This window comes from Ruditapes philippinarum, unplaced genomic scaffold (assembly GCF_026571515.1).
Source record: "Ruditapes philippinarum isolate M1 unplaced genomic scaffold, ASM2657151v2 ctg3462_1_1_1_1, whole genome shotgun sequence".
Lineage (NCBI taxonomy): Eukaryota > Metazoa > Mollusca > Bivalvia > Venerida > Veneridae > Ruditapes > Ruditapes philippinarum.
In genome coordinates this window covers 44,802-66,468 of record NW_026856826.1, presented here as the reverse complement: position 1 = coordinate 66,468, position 21,667 = coordinate 44,802, and the positions used below count along the sequence as shown (strand labels likewise).

Here is a 21,667-nt window from a genome sequence, read left to right as displayed (position 1 = left end):
TTCAAAAACATTGAATCAAAGCAAAATGTTGATGCACACACAGACATTAGTGATCTCAAAATCTTACAGAGCTAAAAACGAAGCCTATTGCTTAAGTGCAAAGACAAACACCCGTGCACCAAATGTATCATTCGTGATACTATGTGTTCGTATCACTAAAATGAGGCCCTCTGTGACAAATCTGCTGAAAATAACGACATTTTATATGCCATAAAATAAGAAATAGTTTTGTTTTCAAGTTCTTTTATTTTCAATCTTTACACAATAATTTTCATTTATATATGACTAATCAAGTGTTTATTATGCCATCAATCTCTGACTTAAGCTGCACAAACAGATCTATAGCTGCAACACATTATAAGGCATTCTCAAGCACAGATGCTGGCGGGTCAGATCCTGCCCCTAACGTGATACGCGTCTGTAAACACTATATCAAAACTATTTTAATATTTATTTAAATACGAATTGGACATCTGTTACAACGATAAAACCATTAAGTACTTTTTTGAGACTTGGTGGTATGTGGTATTTTTTCATTCCGGTATATGTAAAAATTGCTTGAAAACCAGTTTTAACGATGTCCAATTCGTGTTTAAATATTAAAATATTTTAAATAGAGTGTTTACAGGGGCACGTATCACGTTGGGGTACGGGATCTGACCCCCAAGCGTCTGTGTTCTCAAGGACATGTCAACCATCAGTTGTAGACATATATCTGCGTAGGCATCACTGCAACCAAATACATTGACCAACAGTATTCTTGGAAAAACACTGAATTTACAAGAATACTGTTAGTAAAAGTTAACAGATTTGACTCAACTGGTTGTCTGTAGTCAGATTTTCCATATACTTCCGGCACAGTGTAAACTATTTCTATTGCAAAAAAACAAATTAGCAACTGGCAAATAAGCAAATACGTAAACCAGCGGTTAACAAATAAGCAAATTAGCAATTCAGCAATTGGCAAATAAGCAAATTTGTCGTTAAGCATATCAGCCATTGGCAAATAAGCAAATCGGCAATTCAGCAATTGGCAAATAAGCAAATTTGTCTTTAAGCCTATCAGCCATTGGCAAATAAGCAAATTGGCAATTAGCAAATAAGCAATTCAGCAATTAGCAAAGAAGCAAATTGGCATGTCCCTACCGGCATTCCATAAAAAGTGAGTTGTATGATACTGTATGTGTATTTAAATTCGCGGAAGCAAATTTTCGCGTAAAGGTCCAATTTGGGGGTCTATACAAATATTCGCGCTATTTTGAATTCGCGGAGGTGACTGCCGAAAATCATAAATTCGCGTAGACCACTCAGGTTAAAAAAAAGAAAATTACTGTAATCATCGTGGGAGTTCATAGTTATTTTTAATACCAGGTGTCAAACAATACTCTATTGTACAGAAAAAAAGACATTGTCAAGCGGACAGATTATAGCAAACAAATGAATGCCCATTAACGTGCATAATTTTTCACAGTTTGCGTCATAAACGTCTTGACATCTGATCAGTGATCATGTTTTGGTTTTTCTGAACAAATAATTAAAAAACACAAACATTAACGATTTTAAATGATGAATAACTTGGAAAACAAACACAATTACTCAGTACAAATTTAAATAAAAAGTGTGAAAGCACATCAGACACTGATATACATTGTTCTATAGAAGCGCGAAAATATGACTATTAAGAAATTATTGGTGTAGAAATATTCGCGCTAAACATGAATTCGCGGGTCGAATGTCACCGCGAAGATCGCGAAAATTTGAAGCCCGCGAATATTTCTACACATACAGTAACAGTTACCATAAAAATGTGCTGATAGATAACTGTTACAGCTACCATAAAAGTTTACAAGTTTAAAAGTTTTATAATTGGAACCGCTTAAGTGTGTCGTAGATAATAGTTACCATAAAGGTGTGCTATAGGTAACAGTTGTTTGTTTGTTTTATCTTACGCCTTTTACCAACAGTATTTCAGTCATATAGGCGGGTAGTTTCCTTACCATCGTTCCTGCACTGTAAAAAATGGTAACGCCTGACGCGTTCCACAGGTGTTTATTAACAAAACGCATGTGTTCTCGTTGTGTGCAGTATTAAAACATATGCGTTTCTTTATGGAACGGGTGTTTATAACTTAAACAGTAGTGTGCAGTGTTTAAACGGTTGGTGTTAATATTGGCATGCCTGTGTGCAAACATGAAACATTTGTGTTTACTTTTATGTCATAAGCTCATCTCGTGTTTTGATTATTAATAACAAATAAAACAGAAATAAAACAAAAATATAACAGATATAAGACAATACGAATGTTTTAAAATATTTAATGCGAAAGTGTCTCTGTCTTAAACGCCGGTGTTTCAGAGGGGAACATTCTGCGTATGTCATGAGTGCCGATCAAGAACACCTTCGGATATTATCCGAGGTGTGCCGAATTTCACTTCCTTTCTCCTGCTGCAGCCGATTTTTGCGCAAATTTTACATTTCTTCATTTTTGCGTAAATTTAGCAAGGAAAACAAAGAAAACAACAGCAAAAGGTTGAGTACGATGTACTTATGTATTTGTAGATCAAAATCAAAGGTTGAAAAGGCAGATCTTTTTAAGTCGGGCGCAAATTAGCATTTTCATTAACCATAAAAAATATTTCCCCACCCACTTTAGTATTTCAAGAATATATACGATAGTCAATAGATCTACATAAATTTATAGATATGATTGTTTTTGCAAACAGTCAACACTGTAGAATAGGAAGAAGATAATGTAAATAATTCTTCGTGCTGATAATGTAAATTCACAGATCTAGATTTATCAAGATATTTTTTTTTTTTTTTTTTTAGAAAGTGGATCTAAATAAGCTTTTGTAACATATTGGATTATTGCTCTAAAATCAAAATGTTTAGGCAGTTACAGGCCTAATTAATTAACAAATATGGACATGCTCTGTACCATTCATGCAAGAGAATAATTTGAAATAAGGCAAAGCCTATAAACGGGGAAGTCGTTAACAAATATGCTTTCATTCTTTCCGTTTTAAAGGTGTCATTGGGTATTACATGCACCACTTCCGTTTTCACTCATAACACTGGACGATTATTATTGATCTGAAAAAGTTGAGATTTGTTCCGTTATCAGAATACCCCTCCTATTATCATTGAGTTTCATATGGCAGCGCCCGGCTAGAACTGACACTGAAAATTTCATTGATAGGTATAGAATTCTATAGATCTATATATTTTTTAATTGTTATTTATTTGATTTTCTTTTAAATATACACATGTAGTCTATAGCCGGGCAAGCCAAAGCCCGGAGTTGCTTCGTGGGCCCAGTCTTTGACTTCCCCGTATTATATCAGTGATATTTTAGGGATTCTAAACAGCAGATTATGCTGTGCATAATGTCAGACTTTTTCTAACTACATATCTGTTCATGTAGATCTCATAAAGGAACTTATTTATTTTAAGATGTAGAACACATATAATGGGGATCATTAACAACATTTAATTCAATGCTTTGGTCACCAAGACCAGCACAAAATTATGATTCCAAAATTATATTGATTCCCTAATTGGTAATTATACTTAGAAAGCTTTATCAAATAATGTTTTGTTCAATGTGTAATTTCTGTTGTGAAGACCAACAAAGATTTACAGTTCATCTGGTCCGGTACCACAGGAATGATGCCAACTTCATTGTTAATTGTTGCATTGAAGACTGTCAGTACTCGACAAAAAGTTGGAATGGTTACAAAATGCACATGCTTCGAAGACACAGAGAAATAAATTTTGAAGAGCGTGTGGAAATAGATTATAACCATACTGAATCAGATAATGAAGTGGAAAATACCAACATTATAGAAAATGAGGAAGGCATTAGTGATCAAGTATACATCGATCAAAAATTCCTTTTGTCATTGCATGCTGATCATTGTATTTCTGAGAGGGGTTTACAGACAGTAGTAGAAAATGCACGAGATCTTGTGTCTAGTCACCTTTTAACATTTAGAAAAAAGGTTGAAACAGCCCTGACAAATCGTGGGCATGATGCTAGTTTTGTTAAAGACTTGGCTGTCACAAATAGTCTAATTGAGATCTCTAGCAAACACATGCATTATAAATTTTTAGAGGACCACTGCGGTTTAATTAGAAGTGTACCTGTTCTAATGGGTGAGAAGTTGCATCAAGTGAGAGGAAATATTCGGCGTTTAAAGACTTACGGATATATTGTTCCATTTCAGAAAAATTTAGAAAAATTGATATCAATGCCCCAGGTGTGGTACTGGCTAACTACGTCCCATTGTAGCAATGATGGCATTATGCGAGATTTCTGTGATGCATCGTACATGAAAGATTTAGTCAGAAATAGAGTTGTCAACAGAAAGTTGAAAAAAACTGTCAGACATTCGGTCTGACAAACCATGAAAATCTGTCGGACCGAAACGAAATCTGTCGGACCAAATAAAATTGATCAAAATCAAAGAATAACGTGTGTTTGTAATTCTAAGACACTTTTTGTTTTTAATTTTTTCGCCGTAAAAATCGGCACATTCCTTACAGCGCATTTTCATCTCCTCCCTATCATACACCAACGATTCACTGTCTTGCTTCTAATTTTCATTAAATTTTGTCTCAGGTCCTTCTTTTTATCCTTTTACTACTGTTCTGCGCGTTCCTCTGACGTAGATTTTTGATTTTTCCAAGGTTTGGCACCTTTAGCGACGCCACTTTGTATACATGCGGCTTGGATAAAAGCCGGACAGTCGGACCGATCCGGAATAGAACTCGTCGGACCTGATCAAAATTTATCGGACATGTCCGTCAGACCGACATATTTCGGGAAGTCTGGAATATTTTTGCAGCTTGTTCTGTACATGGATGATATTGAAATTGTTAATCCAATTGGAAGTCATACAAAAAAACATATGGTTACCATGATATACTTTACACTTGCAAATATTCCGCCAGAGTTTCGATCAAAATATGAGGCTATTCAGTTGCTTGCAGTAGTGAAAAGTCAGGATGTAAAGGAATTTGGGTTAGGGAAAATTCTTCATGATTTTGTTGAAACAATGAATAGGTTGAATACCACTGGTATTGATTTCTCAGTAAATGACAGAAATGTGACAGTTTGGGGTGGTTTAATTATTGCTCCTGCAGATACACCTGCTGCTCAATATTTAGGTGGGTTTAAAGAAGGGGTTGGATTTGCTAATAAAGTATGTAGGACATGTAATACTTCGCGAAATGAAATGAAGTTAAAATTTCTTGATGCTGACTTCCAGAAGAGAACCATAGATCAGCATTTGGAACGGCTTAATCTTTTAACCCAAATGACTACAATGGCTGCCAAATATTGGAGCAAGACATGGGGAATAAATGGTAGGAGTCCTTTACTGGATATACACGGCATTGACTTAGCAGCTTGTCTTGTTCAGGATCCCATGCATATTTTAACTGAGGGTCTTCTTTCGAAAGAAGTTTGCCTCATACTGTACAATTTTATTGCAGTTGAAAAATATTTCACCTTGGCCTTTTTGAATAATGCCTTGGGTGGATTTAGTTACACTTACCTGGAAGAAAAAAATAAACCAGAGAAGATAAAAAGTGATGACCTTTTGAATGGAAAGCTAAAACAGACATCTGCCTCTTTGTTGATGCTGTGTTGCATATTACCGATAGTGATAGGTAAGAAGGTACCAACAGAAAACAGCAAATGGAAAAATTTCCTCAGGATTGTTCAGATAACTCTGTTGTCAACTAGCCCATATGCATCTGAAGATACTGCTGCAGAATTGGAGCAGCTCATTTATACACATCATTGTGAATTCAAAAAGGATTACCCGAAATCGCCCTTGACACCTAAATTCCACTATTTGGTTCACATTCCCAAACAGATATTGAGGTTTGGCCCAGGGCGCAATCAGTGGGTCATGCGATTTGAAGGTAAGCATTTATTCTTCAAAAAGATCAAATGGAAATGTTTTAAAAACATTGCGCTAAGCTTGTCAATGAAACATCAGCTCTGGATGTGCTGGAGACAATTGGGCACAAATGGCCATCCTGCAGACAACTTCTTATATAGTGGGGATAACACCTCAAAATTGAAAGCCTCAAGATTGGACCTACAGAGTTTTGAAGTTCAGAACTTCCTTGTGGGTTCAAATTTACATCAGAATTGCATTTTTAGTGCGGCTGAAATAGAAATCAAAGGCCATATTTACAAACCGGGATGTGTACTTGTGATAGATTATGTTGAAAACCTTCCAGACTTTGGTATTGTTGAAAACCTGTTGGTAGTTTCTGAAGAAAAAGTTTTCATTACAGAGAAGTTGGACATAATAGATGTTGACACACACACTTTGCATTACAGAGTTCAAAGATCTGGCACAAAACCATGCATCAAGTATTCAGACTTGAAATTCGTGTGGCCCCTGTCAATGCACAAGTATGGTGGTACTACTGTTGTCCTTGATAAATACTGTATATTTAGTGAAAATTTGGGTTGATGGTATCAGATCACTGGCTTATATTTTAATTTAGTTTTTATACAAAGACAACTGGCTAAGGCTGTCACAATACCTCAGTAGCTTATCATGATATATTACTTCAAGCTGAAAGAAGCATAAAAAAGATATTTGCCTTCTTTTAAGTTTTTAACTTTTTATTCAAGTGAAAACATATTTCACATGTGAAATTTAGAAACAGATGCAAGTGCATGCAACAAAATAATATTTGAAATAAAAAAAATGACTAAAAATAATCTAAATTACCAAAAAAATTCTATGAGTAGAATAATCTAATGTCATTTTACTTACTACGTATAACATGATACTGCTCCATTTCAAATAAACTTTAAAAAATGAATCAATTTTACTGTAAAAGATTTTGAAGTACTGTAAGCAATCATGGGCCAAAATATTTTTTTTTAAAGATTGGAGTACTTTGAATATTGAATAATAATTTCCGAAGATTAGCAAGCTAAAAGGTTCAATGATTAGATTTTAAGATACATAAACAATGCTAAATATTTGTGTGAAAGATGCATTTAGTGCTTAGTTATCTAAATACAATGATTACAGATATGAAAATTGTTCATTACTGCAGAAAAGACAAAAGTCATTCAATTATTATCACTATAAAAAACACATTGCAAAACAGTTTCCATATCTCAGTTTTTCCTTTTTTGTTTGGGATAATGTCATAATCCGAACCGTCTGCCATATTGTTTACTTTTTACTCTGTCAAAAAACAATTAAATACTAACAATAACATTTAGCATCTTGCAACCACGATAATGAAGTGTTCGATTAGATTGTCTGAACTAAATGTATAAATCGAGCAAACCATGAAGAAATGGAAGTTGAAAATGGGTCAAATTGAAAGTTAAAAACAAGAAGAAAATATTGAAAAAAAGGTACCTTGATTCTGTATCAGTATATTATATTTTCGACAGCACGTCACAATATTATATGTTATTTTGGTTTTGGAGTGATATATGTGGATATATTACCTGTTAAGATTTTATATCACCCGAGCCGATAGGCGAGGGTGATATTTTATCTTGGCAGGTAATATATCCACATATATCACTCCAAAACCAAAATAATAATTTTATTACCCTTCCCCTGCCGAGTTTAGACGATTTTTTTAAAAAATCATTGCTGTTTCAAATGAAACGTCGAAATAAGATTCCCTTTAGGATACCTCTTGGTCATAACATGACGTCAAATAAATACATGACGTATTTTTCCCGTACCTTACGAAAGTAAACAAGAGAAAAGGAGTAGTCTATTGAACGCACTTTTTTGTAATTAATATCAAGCTTTCACAAGATCATATTTGTTTTCGATACTGATGGTAATATGTATCATTACTCTACTTGGGTAAATATTGATCATTTGACAGTTAAAAAGTGCTTTTAAATCGGAATTTACACCGCGTAAAATCGAACCGTACGCGCATCACCTCAGCGCATGTTGTTTACAACGTTGGGTACCAAACGGGGAAATTTAGTGTGTATTATTACCCGTCTGGCTCGGTTATATCAATTTCTATCGGGTGATCAATATCCAATCAAAAAGGCGGAAAAAATCTGGAAGGGTAATAAACTGTTATATCGTGACAGCCATACCACTGACTGGCCCCAAACAAGTGACGGCTTTTTCACATTTAATGATACTTGAATATCATTTTTTATTATTACATTTTGATAACATACAGGCTAATAATATTTAAATTGCATTTTTGTTATCAAGTATACAAGTACAATGTATGTTTCAGTAAAATTATTTGTTAAAATTATAATCTCTGGAATCTTGTCTCACAATTATTTATTATTTGAGTGAGAACCATTATTGGTATGCTGTACTATTCTGATTTCTGTCTTTGTTTCTTTGCAAAAATTATGATTACAAAATGTTAAACTTGTACTTTCTCAGTAATGTTGTCAGCGACTTTTTTTCACAATTTTGTGAAACAGCCCATGCCTTAAATTGCCTGTACGAAATTTTGGCACGGATTCTGGGCGGAATTGGCACGGAATTGACACGGAATCAGTGATTTCTGGGCGGACCAGGAACGGAAACGCAAATTCCGTGTCATTCCATCTCACAAGAAAAATATTTTGTTCACTTTTCTGGGCGGAAAACTAGAAAAATTCCGGCTGGAATTTTATTTGGAGCAGAATTCATACTTAAACATTTTATCTTGGACAGAATTTTCAACTTTGAAATTTTCTTGGGAAGGAATGGTCTTCACTATGGGCGGAATTATATACTTAAACATTTTTCTTGAACAGAATTTCACATATAAGATGCATGTCTAAATATAATTGTTAACTCTTGTTTTTGCACTTGCAGACATTGAAATTTTACCAACTGTACTTATTTTTGTTGAAGCATGATACTTGACCAATAATTACAGGTGTATTTTTTTGAATAAATAGGGTTATTTTTTAGACATTAAAATATGCCTAAACAATGTTTTTAAATATTGTGGCAAATGATATATTGTAAGACTAATTTAGCAAATCTTTTTTGTATTGGAAAACAACTGTAATAATCTTAGTGTAAAAAAAATAGAACTTGAAAACATTCACCTCCAAAATGCTTAGGTTTATAAAAAGCAACATTGAAATAAGAATGCTGTTTAAATTTGAATATCAGGACAGCCACAGGACAAGAATTAGTGTGCTTGCCATTTTAACTCAAGAAATCATGATTTTGTTATAAAAAATAAACAAAAACAAAACAAAAACATTGCATGAAATAATCTCGTATAGTATGCCATTTTAATCTATATAGAATTGATCAGCCAATATGCACAATAATTGCTTTCATTAAGGTAAATAAATACTACAATATATATCCACTGAGATTTTACACTACACAGATCAGAGCTCTGATAAAACTCAACTGACCAGCAGTTTCCCACCATCTTAAAATTCTTTGCATGACTAATTTACTCCACTGGTCATTCCAACAGATCAGGCTGTTCCATTGAATTATTTTGGGGAGAGATAACATTATAAATTTCATATGCAGAATTTGTCAAGGACATTGCAATTATTTTTGTTCAGAAATTTGTAATGATTTTTAAATATATCTATTTGTTACTTGAATTTTTGTTACATTCAATGAATGGAGGTTGAGATGATGAGTAAATTAACCCTGTTTTACATAATGATTGACCTGTCCATGCAGTTATACAGTTGTGAATTTTGAATTCTAAGATATCTGGGTCAGCAAAAAGAGTGCAAATAACAGAGGATATACTTGATATTTTAACAATTTTGGAGATATATTTTTGTTAAAGATCTCAAAGTGTTTTAGTATAGGTATGATAAATAAGTGTGAAAACAAGGGACAAGGAGATGAACAAAATAATCAGGTAATTATAAACCTTTAGTTACATGCTGAAACAAGTTTTATATCAAACTATCAATGGTAGCAAACTAAAATTTGTAACAAGAGGTCAATGTTGTTTTTATATTTTCAACTTCATACATTTGTTTTTTTCTGATAATTGTTTTAAATCTTTATTACATGTTTAATGACTGTAAAATATAAATTATTCAATGATTCTATATAATGATTGTGTGTATCATGTATAAATTAATAGCATGTAGTAGATCTTCTTCATTTCCTGGAAATTAAACAAAGTAAGTCAATTAGATTAAATAGGAATAAATGGTACAAATCAGAAGTTTTGTACAGCTGAACAGGGTCATCATAATCATTTATTATTTTACATGTATGTGAACGTGTTTCCAATGGAACAATCTAAAATTACATTTTACACTCATAACTTCAGACTGGGAGTTAAGTGCTGACTGTGAGATGCAAGGTGTTTCAATAAAGATGTGCAGTATTAATCCTGAAAAGGTATATTTTTAAATCTCAATACTTTACTATTCAACATCTTTCCTTGAAAAAATACATAACCAGTAATAAATAGTGTCACAAATAAAGCAGTTAATTAATTCTTATACAGAGCAATTCTTAAACACTTGCGCACTGAAATAAGATACTGCGTAAGCTTTAGTATTTTTGAATATGCATAAGCACTGTTAATATTTAATACTGTTGAAACATAAAATTTGATATTATCAAAAAATATGAAATATAACTGCATATAATTATGCAATCAAAATAATTCATTACTACATTTTTGTTTAATTAATTATTAATTTTATTATTAAAGGTGAGCACAACCACAAGAAGTTCTTGGAAATACAGGCAGTGGACTTAAAAACAGACATCAATTAAAGAAATAGTAATTTAAATAATCAGAAACATTTGAAACAAATTTATGATTGAAACACTCTCAGCAAAAAAATTGCAAAAAAACAAAGTGTTGGATTCTAAGAAAACCAGTACCTACCAAAACCTGCAGGTAGAAAAAAACTGTTTGTGTTATTGTGAATGTATGGTTTTCTATTCTGTATTTGGACTAAAGGATATGTATTAAATTTTGTGAAAGAAAATTTAATTTGATACATTATTGATAATTTTATCCCAAAAAAATGTGATCATGTTAAACTCATAAAAATTCCGCCCCCATAAATTCTGTCTGAGAATTCCGCCCAGAATATTGTTTGACAATTCCGTTCCAAAGTTCCGTTCCGAAATTCCGCCCCGAGATTCCGCTTCAAAATTCCGCCCCAAGATTCCGCTTCAAAATTCCGCCCCAAGATTCCGCTTCAAAATTCCGCCCCAACTCATTTGCATATTTCGTCCCAATTCCGCGCAGAATCCGTCCCGTTTCCGCCTGGAATCCGGCCGGAATCCGTGCCAAAAGCAAATGGTTTAACACTTGTTTATTTGGGGGAGAATTTAAATTTCTGGGCGGAATCTGCCATTGAATTCCGCCTCATTTCCGTGCAGAAAATTTCGTACAGGTAGATATTTATTCAAATAAAGCTGAAGTATTGTTAAGAATAGCAAATATGATAACTGCCAATTTATATGGAAGATTCCCAACTTTGGCCTCATATCTGTCATTTTTTCTGCTGACCATTACTTCAAACACATTTGGCGGTGTTTCGGTAATTCTTGTAGCGGTTTTAGGATGGTTTAGGACCTAGTGTATGTAAATACTAATTCTCGTGATGCATAAAAAATTTTGTAATACACTTCCAATATGGCAGTGCCAGGGAGGAGGTAGGCGAGATGTTTGAAATACAGAGCAAAAAAAATGTATAAATAAGTGCAAAAACAGTTTTGCATTAATGACCAAATAAAGATTGTTGGTCATGTGATATTTTTCCATATAAAAAGCAATAGTATAGATAAATTGTGTAATTACAGGTCCGGATTACTTGAAATTTTGCATTTAAAACTGCTTGTTTTTGAAGTCCAGTCTTCAAGAAATGTATCTGTGTATTATTACCATGATTTTGATGGTTTATAAGAAATATTATCAGTGAATAAAATGGTTATTTACTGTTTTAAAAACAGTGAAAATTACCACTTGGGAATAATTTCACTTTTTGAATTTAAAGCCCTTCGTTTGTTCAGTGAAATTACCGTTTCCAGAACTGAGTGGAACTTAATGATGTGACGTTCGTAAATGAGTCAAGTTGTTTATTTTTGGCGCGCTTTTCATCATTAATAGGTTTTTAAATGTCTTTTTAAAAAGGTTTCTTTGCATATTGATAAAAAAAAAATTTTTGTTTAGTTTAAAGTGTAAGATCGAAATAATTATCTTCACCTTGGAAAACACCAAATTTTTATATTTCCTTGTGAAATATTACATTTTGGTGCTCACTCGGTGAAATATATTTACGATCTTTACACCGAACTAAACAAAATATCCTCTATATAACTTAATCTTTTATACAGCTGACTTGAAAGCTGGGCAGCAATCACTTCCTAAAAAAAAACTTTATAGACCTCTGTGGCGTTAAGAAGTTATCTGTATTCAACCTCTTGCTGTTGTAGAATTGACATTGTGTTCATTTTCCAATGTAGTTAAAACAAAGCATTGAAAAAGATAAAATGTCTAATCGGCTGTTTAAGGTTTGGAACCACAGTAGGATAATTAAAAAAATTGGTTGTGGCTGGATCGCTAGAAGAGTTGTTGCAAAAAGGTAAAAATTTGTTTATTTATATTTGGCAATAAGTTTACATGATTTGCATAGCACTTTTGGCGTTTGAATGTATTTGAAAAATACAATGAGCTTAATATTGTTATGGAAATGTTACAATTTTTGAATTAAGGGCAATACATTATTGAAGTTTAGTCACATTCAGTGGTTTATTAATTTAACAAGACATATGGAGATTGTTGAACAACTGGATTTTGTCACCAAAATAAGTCGCATTTCATTTCAAAATGAACCTCCTTAAGAAAAATCTACATGTAATTTACAGTATAGTTGAAATATGATAAATTTTCAATAAAAATTTTAACTGACAATGAATTGTAATGTTTTGTCTGAATATTTTAACTTGCTTTCGATTTCTTAAAGCTGCAGTTAAACTGGCCTTGAATGGTGAGGTCAGAGCAGTGCTACAAAGTGATGGTACTGATATTGAAGATGATGAAGTTTTATCCCTGCTTCCCAAAGATGATGCTATAATGGTTCTTGAAACTCAGTCAGCAGTGGGAACGAGACACCTACTGTTTTAACCATACATGCTGAAGAACAAAAAGGAAACCAGGGAGACGCAGGGTAATTTTAGTTGACGTTAATGAAAGTAAAATAGATTGAAGTAATATTCTTTTCTGAAATTCAATATTGATGTACAATTTGATTAATAAAAGAAATCGAAAAACTGAAGGATTATGATTTAACTGGTTTATAAGATTGTAAATTTTAAGGTTTACAATACATTTTGATGTTTTGAACATGACACACTTGTTGACAAAAGCCTACTTACTGAAATGATCTCTTACAGTTAATAAACAAATGTAAAATTGAAATAATGTTTTCACTTGTTCTACAGATAATTTGAATGATAAGCCTAGGTTGTCATAAAAAAAAGTTAATTATTGAGTGTACAGGAAACACTAGCAACTACATAAGTAAATAGTGAAAATTTGATAGCCATTATAACTTTTAAAGATGGACATGATTGGCAGAATTTTGAAGAAAGTATGTAAAATTAAATACTTCTTTTCTTTGTTAACAAAGGGTTTATTTTCACTTTTAGATCAATCAGCGGGAACTTCCGTACATCCAAGTCAAATTGAACTGGTCAACTTAAGTCAAAACCTGATTGACAGGAAGCCATCATCTCAACTGCCCAACTTAGGTGAATACATCAAACAAAAGCTGTTGGCACAGGAGAGTCACCTGGTATGGACAAAGCTCATACAAGAATGTGCATACTATTACTTAGCTCATTTACCTCGGATAGGCCTTGACAACAGTTCTGGTGATTACAGAGAAATTGGACGGACTATGTATGATGCCTATCCAGCCATTGCACGTGATGGAACTCAACCATGGGTAATCATATTCTCATTATGCTTTGTTGCTTCTTTCTTTTTTTGCATTCAAATCTTTTTTAATCTTATGACTTTGTGAAGGTACTTTTCGTTGTGTAAATGGTAAAGTTTTGTCATTATGGGAGCTGATTCATTATTTGAAGTAGGATAGAAAGATGGTTTACCGGTATGATGTTTCCAGATTAATGAATATAGATGCATATGTATTATGTTTCTCATAAGGCAATACAACATTAGAGGATATATTTATGTATGTTTTTGTGTAAGATGAAATTTTATTTCATCGAGTGAGCTTTAAAACAATATTCTCACATCTTACACAAAAATTTATTATTTTTTTATTTTATTTTTTTGCAACAACATAGATCACAGTTACATAATAAGATATGCATATATATATATAAAACAGTTTGCAAATTAAAAGTTTATATCAATAAAATTTGCCTCCCCCACTGGCAGCCCCATATAATGTCTGTAGAACTGTCGATGTAATTTTACTCATACACTAACTACTCATACACTAAAGAAGTGTCCATGTACTTTTTACCAAAAAAAAATATTTAAACACCTGCAATTAAATTAACCCTTCTTTATAATTATATATTGGATGTATAATGATTGATGAAAAAACATATTTAATAGGGAATGTTTTAATTAATTATTTACTAACTATCTTTATAATTATCCATCATGTTTGGTTATAACATTATGGTTTTAAAAAATGCAGGGCAAGGACTTCAGTTCATTAGTCATGAGATGGCAAGTTGGGTTAATTGAGACACACCCAAAGGAGGTTTTATAAGTAAAAGAAGTTTCCTTTTCAAAGAATGAAAAAATAAATTTGCATATTTTTCACAGTGAAAATATCAGATATACTTTTCACAGATTTTCAGTAATCTATTGAAAAAAGCATAAAATAAATTAGTTTTATGTTTGAATTATACACATGCTTACAACTTTGTGACTAATAAACTGTCAATAATATCTGGACATGTGGCAGGAAAAGCCTACTTGCTGCAAAAACACAAAATTGTTAGCCACATTTCTATAGGACTAAGATTTATGGTTTTACAAAATCTATAGTGTAGTTAGTGCCTTTGCACACCTTATTAACATGATTACATGGCTTATTGAAAAAGGTAAATGCGTTTTTTAAGTAAACATTAAAACATTTTTTTTTATCATTTCTTTGTATAAAATTTTTTAGTGGTCTGTCTTAAGAGATTTAGTAATATCATTTCTTCATTGTTCTTATTCCAGAGTTTCTTCACAAAATGCCTGTCTCAAAAAATAAGATGCATCAGGTGGGACAACAAAAGGAGAAGTGTAACAACTAACACCAAGGCAGAAACAACAATGCCTTCACCCAAACGGTTTAGAGTTGGAACATTAGATGTGTCAGAGGAATGTGACGAAGAAACATATTTGAGTCATGTAAAGCAAATGGTGCAGGAAGTGGAAAAAAAGGAACCTAATATTACCCATATGCAAACTCTACTGAAAGGGACTTTCAACCGCAGGAGACAATGGATACAACAATTGCCTCAAGGGAGTGTAAAACCAATTTTGGACAAGTTTCCATGCTTCAAAGACCCTATCTATGTAAGTTGTTCTGCATTAGATTATTTACATATGGCAGTGAAAGGGTTAATTCTGGAGAACACTGTCATCTGAAGTTTTGCACCTTTCTGTTAGTCTGCTCATAATTTGGCTTTCAGGATGACTCTAAAGTGGCAGTGCTGAAGGCTTTAGAATCAGAAACAGCTTACAGAAAAGGAAAGGGCCAGAAGACTAAGCCTTTGATGCAAATAATTAAGGTAAAGGTGTTAGATATTCAAATCTTTTAATGTCCTAAAACTTCTTTTTTATGTGACCAGCTGTGATTCAATGATTGACATGTCTGTACATCTGTGGACATATTTTACATCATAAATTTGTAGGGAGTATACCTTAACATCTTATTTCCATAATTATCAGCATGCCATATTTGGCATGCACACTTGTCTGATAAATACGGTAATTAATGCGAGTTTTACTTCAAAACAGATTTATGTAGGTAAACTATTCTAACAAAGAATAAATAATTTCCATGGTAGTTGTCACTTGATGATAACACTAAAAAAATGCTTTTAACATTGAATGATCTCTAAGATTTATACAAACGCTAACAGTTTTTTTAATGTTCCCCGAAAAATTTCGGGGGAGCATTTAGTCGTCGGGTTGTCGGTCCGTCCGTCTGTCAGTCCATCCGTATGTCAGGGTTCGACACTAACTGTTTTTACCAGGGATCCCATAGGAATCCCTGAGATTTAATTCAGGGATTCCTCCTAAATGTCAGGGATTCCTCATATCAAAATAGTAAAATATGAAGGCGAAGAATAACAAGGGAGTGCAGCAATTCAATTTCAAATTCTTTTTTTTTTTGAGACCACATACAGGATATATTGTCTTGTTTCAGATGCAGAAAATGTAGTTTATGGAAATATTGCTGTTTAAATTTTGAAAAGCGTTTCAAAGTGTTAACTAGTATATATATATTTGGACTGCTAAGATAAATTTATTAAAACATAATACATTTTTACATGAACATGGAAACAGAATAACATTAAGCTCACTGAACAAGAGTTTGATTTGAAAATAGCTATTTTGCTTAAACCTGTTTTCTCCCTGGAGTTGATAATTGTGAACCAGTTACAATATCTAAATGAAGGTATAATGCAAGTGACTTGACAAGGGACTTAGGGTTTGAATTTTTGAAGTTAAGTAGGAACTGGGGAAACATTTTCCCAAATAGCCTAGGGTTCATTGAAATAGAGCCCACAATTTGGCTCCATATTCCAGTAAGGGATGGTATGGATAACTTTTGAAAAATATTTACTTTCATGTCATTTTAAAGAAATTCTTAACTATGATCACTTTAAAAAATAATTGTTTTCAGCTAGCTTACATTTTTTGTGTTTAAAAGGAAAAATCCCATAGATTGTTGTAAATTTATTATTAAAATTTTGATAATTTTTTACTTAAGCTAATTAAAATATCAAGAAAAAGTTTTGTTTGCATTACAAGTACAGTACCTTTAAATGATTTCATTTTTAAAAATAATAAGTTGCTACAAGTCCATGACAGGATGTGCAATATCCAAATTTATTGTTCCCAATTTTTACACTGAAATGTCCAATCCCTTTCCTAGCTGTGTATTGATTTTTTTTAAAGTTTTGACACCTGTCACATCAAAGGCACTCACCGCATACAGCAGTCATGTAGTTCACAACACTGATTGGCTCAAAGCACTATCAGATGAAATAGAATGACAGACTATTCTCTCCCTAACCAGTTCCTCTCCCTGACGGTTCTCTCCCTAACCGTTTCCTCCCCTGACGGTTCTCTCCCAAATTTGAAATAGGCAGACAGTTCTCCCCCATTTTTTTAGTAGTTATCATTTTAGTTTTTACTTCTATATAATCTAATAATATTTCTTAATGAAGACTATTAAAGAATGTATTTGACATTAAGTGCATTTTATGTTTTATGTTTATTTGATTCTGAAAAGTGTTTGTAAATTAAACACCTTATTCAGGTATTTTAATCCTATTAACACCTTCATTGTGAGAGGTTAAGATTATTTGACAGTGATTGATATACACCTGTAATTATGTTAAAGTCTAGAGATATTCATTCATTTGTTAAATAGGGAATTACTTAATAAGGTGGTAACAAGTATGTTATAGAAAATGAATAAGCAACAACTTGTATGCATTCACATTTCACATTTACTTTTATACAAAATTGATTAAAGAACATTGTAGTCATTAACATGAAACAATATATAATACCAAATAACTAATAAAAATATTTATTTATCAACACCTTTTCACATTTATTTTAATCATTAGATTACACCTTGAGTCTTGAATCACCTTTTAATTATCTCTGACAGCAAACTTAACGCAAATGTGTATTGAACTCCTTTCTTCATTATACAAAAGTATGAAATTTAGCAATTAAAATTCATAAATCATTTTTTGCTTATAATTGTTTTTCTTATTTCAATGGTTTAAACATATTTTATTCTTTCTCACATACATGATTTTTACAATCAAAACAAGAAAAGGATTAGACTGGAAGCAACCTAATGCTTATTGAAGTCTTTTCCCAATGTACAATAAATATATGTGCGAAATAAGGCGAAATAAATTGTCGTTTGTTGACTTAGAAGGCTGATGTGTTACAACTTGCATCGAAAATGAATAAATAAATATAAGATATATCAATTATTTAAAGAAAAGCAAAATAAGACTAATAATGATAATAGTTTGATAAGTTCAGATAGAAAGAAGAATGAGATAGAAAAAGAAGGAGAAAAAAAAACAACAGAAAAAATGACCTGTGATTTAACCCTTAATGATAGTTGAAAATTATTGGAGAGTCAAAGCGATTCGATTTTTCAATATATTTATGAACTGCAAGGAATATTTTCTCATTATCTGAGTCTGTAAGTGTCGTGTTACCAAACAGGATGGTTTTCTTATTTAAAAAAAAAAAAAAAAAAAAAAAAAAAAAACTCACCCAAAAGTTAATATTGAATGATTATCCTAATCAAGTAAATTATTCAATTATTATTTTCAATAACTAAACACATTAAAAAAGTATACTTTAAATCTAATAAAACAATCAGAATAATATACGAATATGCTAAAATATTTTTTTTATCTAATTTTATCAATTAATCATAAACATACCCATACATGTATTAAACATCTTAATACTTCAATGAAATATTTTTTTCTCTATTTTATTTCAATAAATAATAATTTAATAATAAACTAATCCATTTATTAAACATCTAAATACTTCAATAATAATGTATTGATAAAAATAAAAATGGGGAGGAACTGTCTGCTTATTTGCAAATATGCAGACGGTTCTCCCCCAAAATAGGGAGAGAACTGTCAGGGAGGAAACGTCAGGGGAGGAACTGGTAAGGGAGAGAATAGTCTGACTACCGATGAAATATACGTCATTTGCTGTATATTTCATCATTTGCTGTATGTTTCACCTAAGGATTTTTCTATTTCTTGTCGGTAAATAATGCGTGACCTTGATTGACCTTAGACTTTAGTTAGACAATATTTTTTAGCATTGAGACTGTGAGTTTCAAAAAGGATTTTAAACGTAAAAGTATGGATTATTTTTAATTTGTTTATTAATTATACTTTTGCTGTAGAGAAAAAAAATACACCAGTAATCTTTTTTTCACAATTTTGACGAAAATTTACAATGATCAAAAGTGCCGAATTTTGGCAATCAAAAAAAAACCAAATAACAAACACTGGATAACTTTGTAGCTACCGCCGGCAATGCCGATCAACACATATTTGAAGTACACATCGCTTGTGTAATAAATATACGATAATTGCATTTTTTTTTTTGAATTTTCACAACTCTTATTTTATGAAGTCAATGCATGATATAAAATTATTCAAGAATGTTTATTTAGTCAAAACATTTTTTTCGTTATATAGTAAATGAGTTGATAGCTGTCACTGCACAAAGAAAAACTAGCGTACATGATTCAAGAGTGTAGATTTTATCGGCAGGGTTTTTCTTCTCTTTCTTGAACCACTTTTCTTGAATATTTGTGATTCAATGATATTAATTCAGAAAATTTCAAAATTTTTATTTACACAGCAATTTTTCAGGGATCCCAAAGGAATCCCCAGCTAAGAATCACAGGGATTCCTCCCGACTTTTTGGGATCCTCGGAATCCCGGGACCCCGTTAATGTCGAACCCTGTATGTACGTCCCGATTCGTGTCCGGCCCATAACTTTGTTATTTGAAGTCGGATTTTAAAACTATTTCACAGAAATGATCACCATATTGAGACAACTTGTCGCACGCAACATTTGGCTTGTTTTTACACTTTTAACTTTGTCTGTGACATAACTCTGACACTACTAGAGGTATACCTTCCTGTGTCCAAAACCTATCCGGTTCAACCGGCTCCTGTTTTAAAAATCTGATGTATAAAAATTATCAATATTTGTTTCAGCTTGAAGATGATGGGAATTTTGGGAGACTTCTTTCTTCTGCACCAGAGTCGGCACCAAAATTGGTTGCAATTGAGAAAGATGAACATATTGTGAACATGGCTATTGTTTGTGATGGTACACACATTCTTCTAGAGACAGATGATTCAATAGAGGCCATAGCTGTGTTGATTGGTTTGTATTACCTTGCAGACCTAGATTATCCAAAGGCATATTCACAGGTTGGTTAAAACAAATTTTCAACAAATTTTAATTATTATTATTAATCTGTTTTAAATGCTAAATTTCTATTGATCAATTATGTAATATTGTAATAATAAGTCACAAAATTTTGGTTGATGCACATGCTCATTGAAAAATGGAGTCACTGGCATCATATTATAAAATGACATTTTGCACTGTTAACACCACTGGTGAAGAGTGCTTCAAACATCCTTCATAAAATTGCATTGACTTGTCCATGTGTATGTGATTCGCCTATCAGACTTTTATGCTTGTTTTTGTTGATGTCAGTTTCAGTGCACTAAGATCTCCTTTGCGAGTTATGAATCAAAACTTTATTTAAGGGAAAGAATCCAATTGATCTATCTAATAAAATAAATATCCACACTAACATTGTCCTTTCAGAAAAAGAATGCTACCGCGAGTTTTCCAGTTTTATGTGATTTTGTGTTCTTAATCACAATTTCAAAAACTTTTTTCCCCAAAATTTGAATCATTACCATGTTTAATGAATAGGGATTTCTGCAATTGCTTAACTTCTTATGCTAATATGCTACTATGAATGAAATATGTATGTACACACAGGTGCTTGGGTTCCTTCAGCAAACTGTACTTCAGCAGCAGTTTGATGGGCATAAGAGCTATGGATTTGTTCAATATTTAAAGAGACTGAACATGGAGATGGAAAGAAAAGAAAAACAGCCAATGTGACTTAAGTGATCCAGCCATCATAAAGTGAAAATTTGAACTTTACTTTCATTTGGATAATTATCAGTTTACACTGTTCATTATGTTTTACTGTTCAGCACTGAGATAAGTCAAGCACGCTGTCTTACATACAGCTCTTGTTGGACTTGGGTTAATATTATAGCAATGTTGGAAATTTGTGTGCAATTTTAAGTACTTTCATAGTTTATTGTAGGAATGGCAACAAATGCTGTTTTGGTATTTGAATATTTGTATGGAGCATTCAAATGAAATCCAATATTTGAATATTCGTATAAAAATTTTATTGCATCCAAATTTGTATTATGACCATTACCAATGCACTTTGATCAATAAGTTTTCCTGTTAAATTGAGAATTTCTATGCTCTTTTGAGAGTCGTTAATGATGCCTTAGTATATAACTATTCACAATATTCATCATAAGTATTTTTGAAGAACTGATTTCATAAATAAGATGTGATATTTGCCAGCTGAAGGCATTATTGAGTGGTGAACATCTCATATTTAATGACTAGTAAATCCATAATTATTTTATCCTTTGTTGAATTTTGAAAATATGTACAATAATAAATGTAATTTTATTTTAACTGGAGATTATATAGAGGATATTTGTTAAGTTCAGTGTTAGATCGGAATATATTTCACCGAGTGAGCACCAAAAGGTATATTTCACGAGTGGCGCAGCCACGAGTGAAATGTGAACTTTTGGTGTTCACGAGGTGAAATAT

At 32.2% G+C, this 21,667-nt stretch overlaps 2 protein-coding genes across 2 annotated transcripts; both read left to right on the top strand.

The window, feature by feature from the left end:
* The first annotated feature begins 2,019 nt into the window (after window positions 1-2,019).
* On the top strand, window positions 2,020-15,615 carry LOC132747823 (uncharacterized). Its single transcript, XM_060737342.1, has 4 exons — window positions 2,020-2,047; window positions 2,383-2,529; window positions 13,644-13,942; window positions 15,202-15,615. The coding sequence occupies exons 1-4, from the start codon at window positions 2,020-2,022 to the stop codon at window positions 15,613-15,615; spliced, it is 888 nt and encodes a 295-aa protein (XP_060593325.1).
* A 14-nt stretch (window positions 15,616-15,629) lies between these two features.
* Window positions 15,630-21,222, top strand: LOC132747824 (uncharacterized). Its single transcript, XM_060737343.1, has 3 exons — window positions 15,630-15,758; window positions 19,993-20,211; window positions 20,798-21,222. Exons 1-3 carry the CDS (start codon window positions 15,744-15,746, stop codon window positions 20,921-20,923), a joined length of 360 nt encoding a protein of 119 aa, XP_060593326.1. The 5' UTR covers window positions 15,630-15,743; the 3' UTR covers window positions 20,924-21,222.
* Window positions 21,223-21,667: the final 445 nt, after the last annotated feature.

Bases quoted from the DNA above. Each gene is read 5' to 3' on its own strand.
- LOC132747823 (XM_060737342.1), top strand. From the start codon at position 2,020: ATGGTAACGCCTGACGCGTTCCACAGGT. The intron at 2,048-2,382 runs GTTTATTAACAA...GTATGTCATGAG, and splicing joins GCCTGACGCGTTCCACAGGT to TGCCGATCAAGAACACCTTC. The intron at 13,943-15,201 runs GTAATCATATTC...TTCTTATTCCAG, and splicing joins GTGATGGAACTCAACCATGG to AGTTTCTTCACAAAATGCCT.
- LOC132747824 (XM_060737343.1), top strand. The intron at 20,212-20,797 runs GTTGGTTAAAAC...ATGTACACACAG, and splicing joins ATCCAAAGGCATATTCACAG to GTGCTTGGGTTCCTTCAGCA.